The sequence below is a fragment of the Mobula hypostoma genome, chromosome 16, assembly GCF_963921235.1.
Source record: "Mobula hypostoma chromosome 16, sMobHyp1.1, whole genome shotgun sequence".
Classification (NCBI taxonomy): domain Eukaryota; kingdom Metazoa; phylum Chordata; class Chondrichthyes; order Myliobatiformes; family Myliobatidae; genus Mobula; species Mobula hypostoma.
The window spans coordinates 1497637-1512796 of NC_086112.1; the positions used below are offsets into that span (position 1 = coordinate 1497637).

The window sequence follows — 15160 nt, forward strand, 5'->3', positions numbered from 1 at the left end:
TGTTCAATTTATTTCTAGATTTTCAAGAAACAGTATATTGATTTTAAAGGTGAATCAGACATCTTTAAACTTTTCTGACATTAGGAGTTAAAGTGATCTCATTGTGTCTTTGGTTTCACTGTGGACTCAAATAACCAGAACCAAAACAAAACCTGTTCTGTGCCTGTAATTCAATACCACATAGCATGTGAACACATCAGGGTAGAGCCAAGTGTCAGGAGAAAAACTGTGTTTCATTTCAAACTGCAAAGAGAGCTTAACAAATAAATTGAATAGTTACATCCAAATTGTAATAAAGACTTTAAAACGTAATTTGTTTAGGTATTCATAATCACATGGGTTCCAATTTTCCACCAGAGGTAAACAGCTTCAATGCTGCAGGAACCATTGGAACGTAATCACTAGCATCACATTACAGATTCACCATTCGAAACCTGTTTACTGACACACCCAGAAACTGGCTCACTGAAACCATCCCGCCATTGTATTGCACAAAAATATTTATTCCACCAGGTAGGAAAAATTTCAGTTTCAACACTTGTTTCTGCAGATAAATCATTCCAAATCAAAACCCATCAGTCACACGCCACTTCCACAGAATTGCACAGCATCAGAACCAATTTAAACAGCATTGTGTAACTGTTTCACAGAAATCAACATCATTCCAATGCAAGAAGAATATCTCCCATTGATTAGGGAAATGAACAAAGTTATTTTGTAAAATAAAGTTACTGTACATTAAAAAATCCCCTTTCCTTGTGTCCTCATCAGTTATGTCCCAGAGAAGTTGTTCTCAAATGGGGGGGTAGGCAACTATGGCTGACAAAGGAAGTTAAGGACTGCATAAAATCCAAGGAAAAGGCATATAAGGTAGCAAAAGTGAATGGGAAGTTGGATGATTGGGAAGCTTTTAAAATCCAACAAAAGGCAACAAAAAGGCTAAAAAGATGAAATACAAGGACAGACTAGCCAATAATATAAAGCAGGATACCAAAAGTTTTTCCAGTTATATAATGAGTAAAAGGGAGGTGAGAGGTGATATTGGACCACTGGAAAATGACATTGTTGAGGTAGTAATGGGGGACAAAGAAATGGCAGATGAACTTAATGGGTACTTTGCATCACTCTTCGCTGTGGAAAACACTATCAGTGTGTCAGAGGTCTGTGAGAGTCAGGGAACAGGAGTGAGTGCCATTGCTATTACAAAGGAAAAAGTGCTGGGCTAACTGAAAGGTCTTAAGGTAGATAAGACACCTGGACCAGATGGACGACATTCCAGAGTCCTGAGAGAGGTTGCTGAAGAGATAACGGATGCACTGGTCATGATCTTACAAGAACCACTTGATTCTGGCATGGTCCTGGAGGACTGGAAGATTGCAAATGTCACCGCACTCTTCAAGAAGGGAGGAAGGCAAAATAAAGGAAATTATAAGACAGTTAGCCTAACCTCAGTGGTTGGGAAAGTGTTGGAGCCTATTATTAAGGATGAGGTTTCGAGGTACTCGGAGACTAATGATTAAATAAGTCAAAGTCATCATGGTTCTGTAAAGGGAAATCTTGGCTGACAAATCTGTTAGAGTTCTTCAAGAAAGTAACATGCAGGGTGGACAAAGAAGAGGCAGTGGATGTCATTTATTTGGCTTTTCAGAAGGTGTTTGATAAGGTGCCATATATGAAGCTGTTTAACAAGATAAAAGCCTATGGCGCTACAGCAGAGATACTGACATGGCTAGCAGAAACAAGAGAAAATCTGCAGATGCTGGAAATCCAAGCAGCAAAACACGAAATGCTGGAGGAACTCAGCAGGCCAGGCAGCATCTATGGGTAAAAGTACTGTGGAAGTTTCAGCCCAAAATGTTGACTATACTTCTTTCCAAAGATGCTGCCTGGCCTGCTGAGTTCCTCAGGCATAGATAGTGGAATGGCTGACAGGCAGGAGTGGTAATAAAAGGGGCCTTTTCTTGTTGGCTGCCGGTGACTAGTTGTGTTCCTCAGGTCAGTATTGGGACCGTTACTTTTCACATTGTTTGTCAATGATTTGAGTAACGGAATTGATGGCTTTGTGGCAAAATTTGAGGATGATATGAAGATAAGTGGAGGGGTAGGTAATGCTGAGGAACCAATGTGATTACAGTAGGACTTTGACAAATTGGAAGAATGGGCAAAAAAGTGGCAGATGGATACAGTGTTGGGAAATGTATGATAGTGCATTTTGGTAAAAGGAACAATAGTGTTGACTATCATCTAAGTGAGAAAAAGGTCCAAGCATCAGAAGTGCAGAGGGATTTAGGAGTCCTCATGCAAGACTCCCAGAAGGCTAATTTGCAGGTTGAGTCTGTGGCAAAAAAGGCAAATGCAATGTTGGCATTTATTTCAAGGGGAATAGAATATTAAAGCAATGAGATAATACTGAGCTTTTATCAGACACTGGTCAGGCCGTTTGGGCCCCATATCTCAGAAACGATATGTTATCATTGGAGAAAGTCCAGAGAAGATTCATGAGGATGATTCTGGGAATGAAGGGGTTAACACATGAGGAGTGTTTGGCAGCTTTGGGTCTGTACTCATTAGAATTTTGAAACATGTGGGAGGATCTCATTGAAACTGACCGAATGTTAAAAGGACTAGATAGGGAGGATGTGGAGAGGATGTTTCCAATGGTAGGGGCATCCAGAATCAGAGGGCACAGCCTCAAAATGTAGGGGTGACCTTTAAGACAGCGGTAAAGAGGAATTTCTTTTAGCCAGAGAGTAGTGAATCTGTGGAATGCTCTGCCACAGACTGCGGTGGAGGCCAAGTCCGTGGGTATGGTTAAGGCAGAAGTTGGTCGTTTTCTGATCGGTCAGGGCATCAAAGAATATGGTGAGAAGACAGGTGTGTGGGGTTGAGTGGGATCCGGGATCAGCCATGTTGGAATGGTGGAGCAGACTCGATGGGCTGAATGGCCTAATTCTGTTCCTATGTCTTATGGTCTCATGGGATGAGGACATGCTTACTTTTAACTTCATTTAACAGTTTTAAAAAAATCAGTTTCAAAAGGAATCACTGCATAAGCATAGAGTTCAAACATCTTGAATTCAATATGATATTGGATGACCTTTTACATTGGAGCCACTTTCTCAAAGTAAACTCTCTTGATATCTAAAAGTCTATCAAACCAGGGACGAAACCTCCACAGCCTTCTGGCGAACAGAATACCAAGACAGTAACGATACTTGTGCTCATTTTGGTATGATCAGTTGACCCCAATTTCAGAACCCACATCCAGCAGCAATATTCTCCCACATTTCCGTGAGAGCAATCCCAATCCTTCTAAACTCTGGGGAGAGTCGGCAGAGTAAGACAATTCATCATTCCAGGAATCAATTTGCTAAATCCTCACCACCTTCACTCTTTCCTGGCTGCAATCTCACCTAGACCTCTATAACCACAGAGAAAGATCTCACTCTTGCAGGGGTGCACGCTAGCCAACGCAATCACTTTACAGTGCTAGTAATCACTGTGCAGGGTTCAGTTTCTGCCATCGTAAGGCGTCTGTATGTTCACCCTGTGACTGCATGGGTTTCCTCTGGGTGCCCCGGTTTCCTCCCGCCCTCCGACGATGCACAGGTCAGGGTTAGTGAGTTGTGGCCATGTTACATTGGCTTCAGAAGCAAGGCAACACTTATGGGCTGTGTTGGTTATTGACGCAAACAACACATTTCAACATATACATTTGAGAAATCTTTAAAACTAAAACTTGTCATGTTCTGTAACTTCAAAAACATTAAACTAATTCAAAGGAAAACAAGAGAACCAAGAGATGTGAGTGTAACTTCATTCTTTAAGCAAGGTGTGCATGTACCACGGAATGATGTATGCAATTAACATTTATACATATAACTAATGAATTATATAAGCAAAGGATGCTTCAAACAATACATAATTTTACAATACGACTCAAATATTAAATACACAACAAAACTAATCTATTTCTGTTCCAATTGGAGGTCAATGTACTGTTTACACTGCCAAATCTGCATATGAAATTCAGCAATTCTCGTACAAAAACACCCAGGGCCCTCTGAACATCCGCAACATTTAATTTCCCACCACTAGCAAATTCTCCACTTTTATATTTTTAAAAACTATCAAAGTGAATATATCCACATCCTCACTCATTTGTTTGGCTTGTTAGAAATCCTGCCGAACCTTCTCTACAAGTTCCTCATTTCTCACTCTGTTGGGTTACAGTACTGCCATCAGCAAATCTGGACACAATTCATCTTCCTCATTGAGAAGAAGTGACAACGGGCCCCCTGCACCCCTGCTGTCATGACTTCCCAAGCTGAAAATGAACAGTTTATTCTCACAGTCCTGGTAAAGGGTCCCGACCTGAAACATTAGCTATTCATTCCCTGCTTGACCTATTGAGCTTACACCCAATTCTGCTCCTCATGTCCTTACGGTTTGAAGGATGATAAAGGTATAACACACACTGAATGCTGGAGAAACTCAGCCAACATCTATGGAAAGGAATAAACAGTTGAATTTCAGGCCGTGACCCTTCATGAACCCAAAAGAAGGGTCTCAACCCCAAAGATTGACTGTTTATTCATTTCTATAGATGACGCCTGACCTGCCGAGTTCCTCCAGCATTTCGTGTGTATTACTCTGGATTTCCAGCATCTATAGAATCTTGTGTTTATTCCAACTGTTCCACCCACTAACCAATCCCTAATCCATGCCAGCACCAGCACTTGCTGCTCCAGTCTAATGCTTCTCTCTACTGCTTTCCTGAAGCAGTGAATAAGTGTATCTAACCCCATCTACGACACACAATATGATAGTCATGTCCTTATACAAAGGAAAGCACATCAGCAAATCTGTTTTTGGGCTTCTCAGTGTCCACAAGCCCAACGTTCAACTGACTCCATGCAGACATTTGCCATTATGAAAAGGAACTCAACAAATATCAAACTCACATTACCTCATTGCAAAGTGTTTATACATCAGAAAGAATAAACATCACTATATGCATTTACATAGTAAAACAATAAAAATTTAAGCTTTAGTTTTATTTTACTTATTTAAATCAGGGGTCCCCAACCTTTTTTGCACCGCAGACGGGTTTAATATTAACAATATTCTTGCGGACCGGCCGACCGGGGTGGGTGTTCAAGTGGGGTTAAACTCACTTCAACATGTCTTTTACAGTTAGGGTTGCCAACTTTCTCACTCCCAAATAAGGGACAAAAGTAGAAGTCAAATCCTGGGACACATTAGCCCAGGAAAGACTACCATGACCATGAAGCCTTGCGCAGGCACAGGTGCACATGCGCGTACGCGCCAATTTTTTTCCCCACAAGTCAGTTTTGCCTTTATCTCCCCTACTATACTGTACATACATTATTTCTACTTTATATAGGCTGTGTATTTGTCATATCATTCCTGCTTTTACTATATGTTAGTGTTAGTTATTTTTGATTTTATGTGTTATTTGGTATGATTTGTTAGGTCATTTTTTGGGTCTGGGAACGCTCAAAAATTTTTCCCATATACATTAGTAGTAATTGCTTCTTCGCTTTATGCCATTTTGGCATGAAAGGTGTAACGAAAGAGGGTTACAAAAGTACACATAGACTAAGATGTTAACTGTCCTGTGCTAGCACCAGTGGGATCAACAGTTGATCTGCCACCTGTCTTCAGGAGAGAGAGATAAGTAAGACAATGGAGCAGCATTTGGAAATGTTAATGAAGAGACGAGAGAGTTTAACGGAAGGAGACACCGGTCTGAATATTGTCAAGACCGGCTCCTTTTGAACCCTGAACTGTTTGAAGTGTGATGGACAGGCGATACCCCAGCAGCGGGATAAAAAGGGGCAGGTTCGCTAAGACACCACACAGGACACCACGAGGTAACGAGACCCTGAAAGCGGTGTGCACCCCCCCCCACTAGTTGGTGGGAGTATTTTGGAGGTCTGCTCGCAGGACCAGCCATAGACGCACAGGGTAGAAAGGTACGGATCAGCGGGAACCTGGTGTGTGTGTCCACCCTTGCCTGGGTGCCGGGTTCACCGCAGAAGAACGATCGTATCTGGAACAGAGGGGTCACAGTCGGTGACCTCAGAAGACATTACAAAGGGCTCGCCCGAAAGCTGACTGCGAGGAATATCGAAGGTCTGTTTGGAATCCAATTTGAATATTCATTCGTTTTCTCTCTCTCTCTCCCCCACCGCCGCCAACGGCACAACAGTGATTACTGTGAACTGAACTCAATTGCACTGAACTTTGCGTCACTTGAAACTAGTCATTTACCCCTAGACGGCGATAGAGCTTGATTGATCCTATTATCCTCGTTCTGTGTACATGTGTGTTTATTCATTGCTAACCTGTTGCATTTATATCCTTACTATTAGAGTACTGTGTTGCTTATTTCTTTCATAAAACTTTCTTAGTTCCAGTAATCCAGACTCCAACTGAGTGGTCCATTTCTGCTGGTTTGGCAACCCAGTTACAGGGTACGTAACAAAGGTTTCATCGGAACACTCTACCTTAGCGGGGGAAATACTGGACAAGGGCAGTCCTGTATGGGACAAATCAACTTAGCCCAATATATGGGAAGTCCCAGCAAATACGGGACAGTTGGCAACCCTATGTTCAAGTTCAACAGTGCGTGACAGGGAATGAGGAAAGGTACAGCTGACTCATATCGTTTCCTCATGGCCTGGTAGCACATGCTGTGGTACCAGTCCGTGGCCCGGTGGTTGGGGACCACTGATTTAAGAGATACAGCACAGAACAACAGGAATTCTGCAGATGCTGGAAATTCAAGCAACACACATTAAAGTTGCTGGTGAACGCAGCAGGCCAGGCAGCATCTATAGGAAGATGAAGGGTCTTCCTGACGAAGGGTCTCGGCCTGAAACGTCGACTGCGCCTCTTCCTATAGATGCTGCCTGGCCTGCTGCGTTCACCAGCAACTTTGATGTGTGTTAGAGCACAGAACAGGCTCTTTCAACCCAACCCAGCAACCTCCAATTTAACCCTGGCCTCATCTCAGAAGAGGTTACAATGACCAATTCACTTTCTTCAAACGGGGGAGGAAGCTTGAGCACCTGGAGAAAACCCATGCGTTCATGGGGAGAATGTACAAACGCTTAATGATAGTGCTAGAATTGAACTCCAAACTCCAGAAAATGCTGAGTTGTAATAGTAATTACTGTAAAGCCCCACATTGTTTCAATGCACATGACATCAAAACATACAGTGAAATGTACCATCCTCATCAATGACCTACACAGTCGGAGGATGTGCTGGCGGTCACCCCACAAGCATTGCCATGCCAACATAGCATGCACACGATTCACTAACCCTAACAAGTACTGTACATCAAACAAAAAGCAAGTCTTGGATATCAAAAACCAAGAATTGTTACAGATTCAGTGCAAAGAATATATTACTGCACAAGTTTTGTAGAAATAAATTCTGGAATGTTCTTCAACCCAGACACTGAACTTATCCCTCTATCTACAGTGACAACATTCCTCCAAACACTGGAAATATCATTGGTCAAATCCATTCTCCTTTTTATTTAGTGCCTGTTTAGCCTATCAGGGATCACCCCTACGATAGAACTATTGACTGAATAACATTGGGAAAAGTGATTTTCTTTAAACAAAATTGGAAAATTTATTTTGCTCAACTACTTAAATATACCACATGGCTTACGAAAAAACAAATGACAATGGATTTTTCCAATGCAAGGAACATTTTACAAAATAAACTATTTGCAACATACTGAATCAAACAAAGAGGAACTTACCCACTCCTCGACATCTGGAACCACCTCATTTTCCATGGGAATCTTATCCCACAGGATGTTGTCTTTACCGTATCGTGAAATCTTGCTTCGTGTTTTATATGCAAAAAAGATGATCAGACCCAAAGCTATTACAATCATGAATCCCATGACGATTGCAAGGGCCTTGAGGGAGATTACAAAACAAAATGAGTAAGACTTGCATCAGTATTCAACACCACCATTACAGTCTCATCTACAAGTGTCAGCCAGTGAATTCCCTGCTTGATTGCAAAGTTATCAAATCACATTTCTGAATGAAAAAAACCTTATAGCTCTATTTACAAATATTTGCTTTTAAAATTCATTAATGTTTTCAAAAAATTCCCCTAGAAAAGTCAAAGTACAATTAAGCATGAAATATCAGTTATACACTTAGCAGACACTTAATATTGCCCACAATTTTATTCGGAACAATTGTCTGGATACTTCGTTTAGCAGTTTCTTGTCAGCAGTTTACTTTTTAACAAAATATTATGCAGTGTTTGTTCATATTTCATTGGATAATTACCCACAGTCACAAGTTTTCAGCTTAACATTGACTTACAAAGCTGAGTCTGGATTTGAATCACTTTGGCCTCGTTCACTACTCGGTGAACTAAAGGTTGATTGAATACTGTTATCCCAACACAGAAACCCTCCACAATGCACTTTGAACAACCCAACTACTTGCAGCCCCAGCACATTTAAGATTAGAATTTTTCAGCCTTTTCAGGTAAAAGTCATCACAACACATTTCTATTTTCTGGTGACTTGACAACAAAAATTAATGTACCTATCAAATGCCTTCAAATAAAAGGAATTTGACAACAGTACTGGATTGAGTACAGTAGTTGTGGATAGAACAGAACAAGCCCTGCAGCCCAAAATTTTGTATTGAAAATTAAATTAGCAATCAAGTGACTAACTAAACTACTACCCTCTGCCTACACAATGTCCATATCCTTCAATTTCCCTTACATTCATGTACCTATCTAATTGTCTGTTAAACGTCTCTAATGTATTTGCCTATACACCACCCCAGAGAGCATATTCCAGGCACCCACCACAGTGTGAAAAAACTTGGTCCTCACATCTCCTTTGAAATAATCCCCCTCTCACCCTAAATGCATACCCTCTGGTATTAAACATTTCAAACCTAGGAAAAAGATACTGTCTGTCTACTCTATCAATGCCTCTCAATCTTATAAACCTCTCTCAGATCTCTCCTCTGGCGTCACATTGACATTGTATAGGGTGTGGGTGAGGCTGAATTCAGAGTATTGCATGCAGTTCTGGTCATCTACCTACAGGAAAGGTGTAAACAAGACTGAGTGAATGCAGAGAACACATACAAGGACACGAGGACCTGAGTTACAGGAGAAGGTTGAATCAGTTAGGTTCTTATTCCCTGGAGACAGGAGTCTGAGGGGAAATTTGTTAGAGGTATACAAAATTCTGAGGAGTATAGGTAGCGTAAATGCAAGCAGGCTTTATCCACTAGGTTGGTTAAGACTAGAACTGGTGACCACAGGTTAAGGGTGAAATATTTAAGGGGGACATGAGGAGAGTGTCTTCACTCAGAGGATGGTGAGAGCGTGCAACAAACTGCCAGAAGTGATGCATCTGGCTTTGATTTCACTGTATTAGGAAAGTTTGGATGGGTTCATGGATGGGAGGAGGTATGGAGGGTGATGGTCTGGGTGCAGGTCAATGAGACTAGGTAGATTAAGAGAATGGCATGGTTTAAATGGGCCAAAGGGCCCCTGAGCCGTAGTGTTCTATGACTGTCATTGTTATTTTACTTCACTACAAAATTAAACCCTGACCATTTCGATCTGGACAGAGTGCCTGGAGAGCACAACAACAAAATCACTGCACTTCTCTTCACCTCAGAGGGTGGAGATACTCACCTCCTGTGGTTCGACAACGCAGTAGTGGTAGAGATACTGGTTAGTGAAGACTCCGGTAGTGGATGGGATGTAGAACTGATTACAGAGCGTCAGCAACTGATTGTAGAATACTGATCCGGCAGCCTGCGCAGTGGGATTGACTCCCATGATGTAGACAATCGTCGCCACAAACATTATGAAGCCGACGACTGCACACGAAATGATCAGAATTAAATAAAACTTCCTTGTTCTTGAAAGACTGGCCCTAGAAACGAGGATAATGAAGACAACGAGCAGTGCTATGAAGGAGACGGCTGCTAATGCAATCATGAAACCTTTCGCCGCCCGCGGATCAGTGTAGCCGCCTCCGTATCCATATGCCCCGACTCCACCTCCGTATCCGTAGCCTGTACCAGATCCATAGCCAGTGCCAACTCCCCCATAACCTCCATAACCCCCATATCCCATGCCGTTTCCGACACCCATCCCTCCTCCGTAGTAGTCCATGTCCCAGGGGAGAGTGGATGCCACACAAGCAAAGATGCCGATGCTCATCACAACAATGAGCACTGCTAGGATTTTGATAATTCCAGGAGGAGAAGACCACTTGTAGAAATGCTGCGTTTCATCTGGATAGTAGGAACCTGCCGGTTGTGATCGCAGGTCTCCATCGTACATGTCCTTACTCGGGGCATAGACTGAACCACGGCTAGAATGTGGAAAATAAAGAGTTAATTCAACAACACAAATCAAACATTACATACAGGAAAGTAATCCTAGATTGTCTTTTTTCATAAATTACAATATTTTCCCCCTAAAAAGGTCACCATCGAGAAATGCATGTTTCCTCTTCCAGCCAAAGTCTTTTGATAGCACTTTACAACTAATGAGGTATTTTCGATGTGAGTCAGCCTAAAGGTCTTTAAACATTAGCTTTATTAGTCACATGTACATTGAAACATACAGTGAAATGCATCGTTTGTCAGAGAACAAGCAGGGGCCAGCCCACAAATGTCACCACTCTTCTGGCACCAAAACAGCATGCCCACAACTCACTAACCCTAACCCGTGCACCTTTGGGATGTGCGAGGAAACTGGAGCACGGGGGGCGGGGGGGGGGACCCACACGGTCACGGGAAGAATGAAAATAAAACTCCTTTAGACAGTGGCAGGAACTGAACTCCCATCTTCCAGTGGTGCTGCATTACTATGCTGCCCTTTATGGCAGCCTTTGTGAGAACGACAAGGATCTCACTGCTTCTCCTGCGGCACGTCCGTTGGTGCTCACCCAAGACAAAGTTGTGAGAGTATTGCGTACAAGATGTTATGTAACTGCAGGCCGAGATCGATAGAACCAATCAGTAATGGATTTAAGGGTTAGAGAGACAGGGCAGGAAGGTGGGCTTGAGGAGTATATTCCAGGACTGAAGAGCGGACTAGGCTCAAGCACCTGAACGTTCTCCTCTTCTTAGCTCTTGTGCTCCATTATAGACTGCACCATTTCACCACTAACAGTCCCCCCTCCCCACCTTAACTGTCTCTCACTCCAAGGTGGTGGAGTCAGCTTCGCTCACTTTCAGATCTGGAGCTTTAGAAGAAACCAAGCAGAGCATCAGTTATCAGAATCAGGTTTATTATCACCGGCATGTGACGTGAAATTTGTTAACTTAGCAGCAGCAGTTCAATGCAATACATAATCTAGCAGAGAAAAGAATTATAATATTAAAATAATCATATAAACAAGCAAATCAATTACATATATTAACTACATTTTTTTAAACTGTCAAAAACAGAAATACTGTATTTTTTTTTAAAAGTGAGGTAGTGTCCAAAGCTTCAATGTTCATTTAGGAATCAGATGGCAGAGGGGAAGAAGCTGTTCCTGAATCGCTGAGTGTGTGCCTTCAGGCTTCTGTACCTCCTGCCTGATGATAACAGTGAGAAAAGGGCATGCCCTGGGTGCTAGAGGTCCTTAATAATGGACGCTTCCTTTCTGAGACACCGCTCCCTAAAGATATCCTGGGTACTTTGTAGGCTAGTACCCAAGATGGAGCTGACTAGATTTACAACCTTCTGCAGCTTCTTTCGGTCCTGTGCAGTAGTCCCTCCATACCAGACAGTGATGCAGCCTCTCAGAATGCTCTCCACGGTACAACTACAGAAGTTTGAGTGTATTTGTTGACATGCCAAATCTCTTCAAACCCCCAATATAGTCGCTGTCTTGCCTTCTTTATGATTACATCAATATGTTGGGACCAGGTTAGATCCTTAGAGATCTTGACACCCAGGAACTTGAAGCTGCTCACTCTCTCCACTTCTGATCCCTCCATGAGGATTGGTATGTGTTTCTTCGTCTTACCCTTCCTGAAGTCCACAATCAGCTCTTTCGTCTTACTGACATTGAGTGCCAGGTTGTTGCTGTGACACCATTCCACTAGTTGGTATATCTCACTCCTGTACGCTCTCTCGTCATCACCTGAGATTCTACCAACAATGGTTGTATCATCAGCAAACTTGTAGATGGTATTTGAGCTGTGCCTAGCCACACAGTCATGCGTATATAGACAGTAGAGCAGTGGGCTAAGTACACATCCCCGTGGTGCACCAGTGTTGATTGTCAGCGATGAGGATATGTTATCACCAATCTGCACAGACTGTGGTCTTCCGGTTAGGAAGTCAAGGATCCAATTGCAGAGGGAGGTACAGAGACCCAGGTTCTGCAACTTCTCAATCAGGATTGTGGGAATGATGGTATTAAATGCTGAGCTATAGTTGATGAACAGCATCCTGATGTAGGTGTTTGTGTTGTCCAGGTGGTCTGAAGCCCTATGGAGAACCATTGAGATTGCATCTGCCGTTGGCCTATTGTGGTGAGAGGCAAATTGCGATGGGTCCAGGTCCTTGCTAAGTCTAGTCATGACCAACCTCTCAAAGCATTTCATCACTGTCAATGTGTGCTACCCAGCGATAGTCATCTCTCCAGCGGTCTCTCAGTCTCTTTCAATACTCTGAATATAAATGGTCATGTCCTCAGGATTTGTTAGTCTTCACAGTTAACTTCTCCAGCTCTGCTTATTCACTGTAACCTTCTCCTTCATTTCCCCACTGGAAACTCCCGATCCTCAGTTCTGCAGACGTCTGAGGTGCTTTCATCTTTTCAGGAAGGCACAAACTGTTCAATTCCTCTGCTATTTCCTTATTTCTCCTTCCAAAATCTGCTTTAATCTGTGAGGGACCCACATCTGACTTCGTTGTTTCTGTTTATACGTAGAACATTGGCCCGACATGTTATGCCAACCCTCAGCCTACTCTTAATCGAACTCTTCACTCCATTTTCTATCATCTAAAAGTCTTTTCAATAACCCTAATGTATCTGCCTCTACCACCACCTCTGGCAGCGCGTTCCATACACCTAAAAATTAAGCCCTCTGGTACTGTATTGGGTATTTCCGCGGGGGGGGGTCCTCTGGCTGTCCACTGGGTCTATGCCTCCTATCATATTGTACACCTTTATCAAGTCACCTCTCACCCTCCTTCGCTCAGAAAGAAAAGCCGTTGCTCACTCACCCACAAGGATGTTGGGAGCACAAGAGCGTTGCTCCAGTGTGGAAAAGTCAGTCACATTTATGTACGTGGAACTGGCAGGTGTCGAGACATCGGATCAAAACGGATGGATTAGGAGTGAACCTCCCCACACACACAAGTTAAAGGGTAAAGCCAACAGCTGAGGGATACCAACCTTTCGAGTTTATTTTTATCTGCACAGGTACATACGTGTGTGCACGAGCCATAAAAGCGGTTACTTGTGTTCACAAAGAGTACAAATTATTTTTTTTTACAAGAAAGAGCAGTTTTAGACGTCTCAAAGACGTAGCAGCAGGCTCGGCTGAGAATGGGGAGAGAACGGAAGGAACCGAGCAGCCCGACCACCGAGCTGTATTCACCTGTACTCGCTGCCGGTTGGTAGGGGTCGTGAATCGGGGGTGGGGGGGGGGTGGGGAGACAGGTACGGGGAGAGCCCGAGCACCGAGCTGTATTCACTCATACTCGCTGCCGGGTGGTACGGGTCGTGAATCGGGACCGGGCGGGGTGGGGAGTGGGAGGTACGGGGAGAGCCCGAGCACCGAGCTGTGTTCACTCATACTCGCTGCCGGGTGGTACGGGTCGTGAATCGGGACCGGGCGGGGTGGGGAGTGGGAGGTACGGGGAGAGCCCGAGCACCGAGCTGTGTTCACTCATACTCGCTGCCGGGTGGTACGGGTCGTGAATCGGGACCGGGCGGGGTGGGGAGTGGGAGGTACGGGGAGAGCCCGAGCACCGAGCTGTGTTCACTCATACTCGCTGCCGGGTGGTACGGGTCGTGAATCGGGACCGGGCGGGGTGGGGAGTGGGAGGTACGGGGAGAGCCCGAGCACCGAGCTGTGTTCACCTGTACTCGCTGCCGGATGGAGGGGTCGTGAATCGGTTGCGGGAGAACCCGAGCACCCACTTGTACTCACCCGTACTCGCTGCCCGGCTGGTAGGGGGGTGGGCTGTCCATCACGCGACTCGACATGTTTCGGGCTGTGGAACTGCTGGGACTGCGCTTCAAAACTGTCGGGCACAAACAACATGAGAACAAACAAACAAACAACGTGAGACAGTAGCTCCCCACCCACGGGCGATCCCAACACGGCTCTGAGACACCGACACCGTGGAGTAGCACCCTTCACCCATTGGCGGGTAGCCCGCCAGAGCCCGCCTCTCCCTGCTGACCGTTTGCTCGAGTGCACGTCAATCACCGGTGCTGTGGCCGGCCGGGGCGCGGTTGCTGAGGTGAGCAGGTGATGGCACTGATGGTGGCGCCCCGGGAAGCTCCTCCGTCACCTCGGCATGTGGACATACACAGACAGACTCCCTTCAGTCGCTTACACCGCCCGCCACTGTTCACAGACCACATCAGTGATACCTGTCTGCGTTCACAGACCACCCCGTCCGTCCCCCAAGAGACACGGAGCTCGTCCTGCGCTCCGTGTGTACACACAGGAACTCTGCACGTCCTGTACCTGGATACTGTACAGGTAGCGAGGCGGCAATGCGCACTGCTCGGCTGAAGGAGGATTCGACCTTCTCTGACGGAGTTTGCTTCCCGAGTCTGCGGTGTAAACACACACTTCTCCTCCCAGGCTACAGCCATTGGCTGTCCCGCCGTTGTCAATGGAGACGCCGCTATTTTCCTGCAGTTGTAGAACAGGTAATTCCACACAGGCTGAGAGGGCAAGGAGATTCCGAATGCGATTTACTCATGGGATCAGCAGATTCAGACTGAATTCATCTGTACATCGAAACATACAGTGAATTGCGTCGTTTGTGTAAACAACTGACAAACCTAGTCCTCAGCGAGACATTTCCACAGCTGCTGCCTGACCAGCTGAGTTCCTCCCGCATTTTGTGTGTATTAGACGTACCG

At 44.6% G+C, this 15160-nt stretch overlaps 1 protein-coding gene across 3 annotated transcripts in view; it reads right to left on the minus strand.

Annotated features, from left to right (window-relative positions):
• Positions 1–14854, minus strand: part of LOC134357637 (occludin-like) — a 53704-nt gene extending 38850 nt beyond the window's left edge. The window contains exons 1-4 of one of the 3 annotated variants that reach the window (XM_063069265.1): positions 14757–14854; positions 14211–14304; positions 9733–10420; positions 7805–7966 (exon numbers count right to left, since the gene is read on the minus strand). In XM_063069265.1, the coding sequence (XP_062925335.1) occupies positions 7805–7966; positions 9733–10420; positions 14211–14266 (906 nt within the window). In that variant the 5' untranslated portion in view covers positions 14267–14304; positions 14757–14854. Of the gene's footprint in view, positions 1–7804; positions 7967–9732; positions 10421–14210; positions 14305–14466; positions 14622–14659 lie in introns of those variants that run through there. The other 2 variants (XM_063069266.1, XM_063069267.1) reach the window with 2 other exon arrangements.
• Between the last annotated feature and the right edge of the window lie 306 nt (positions 14855–15160).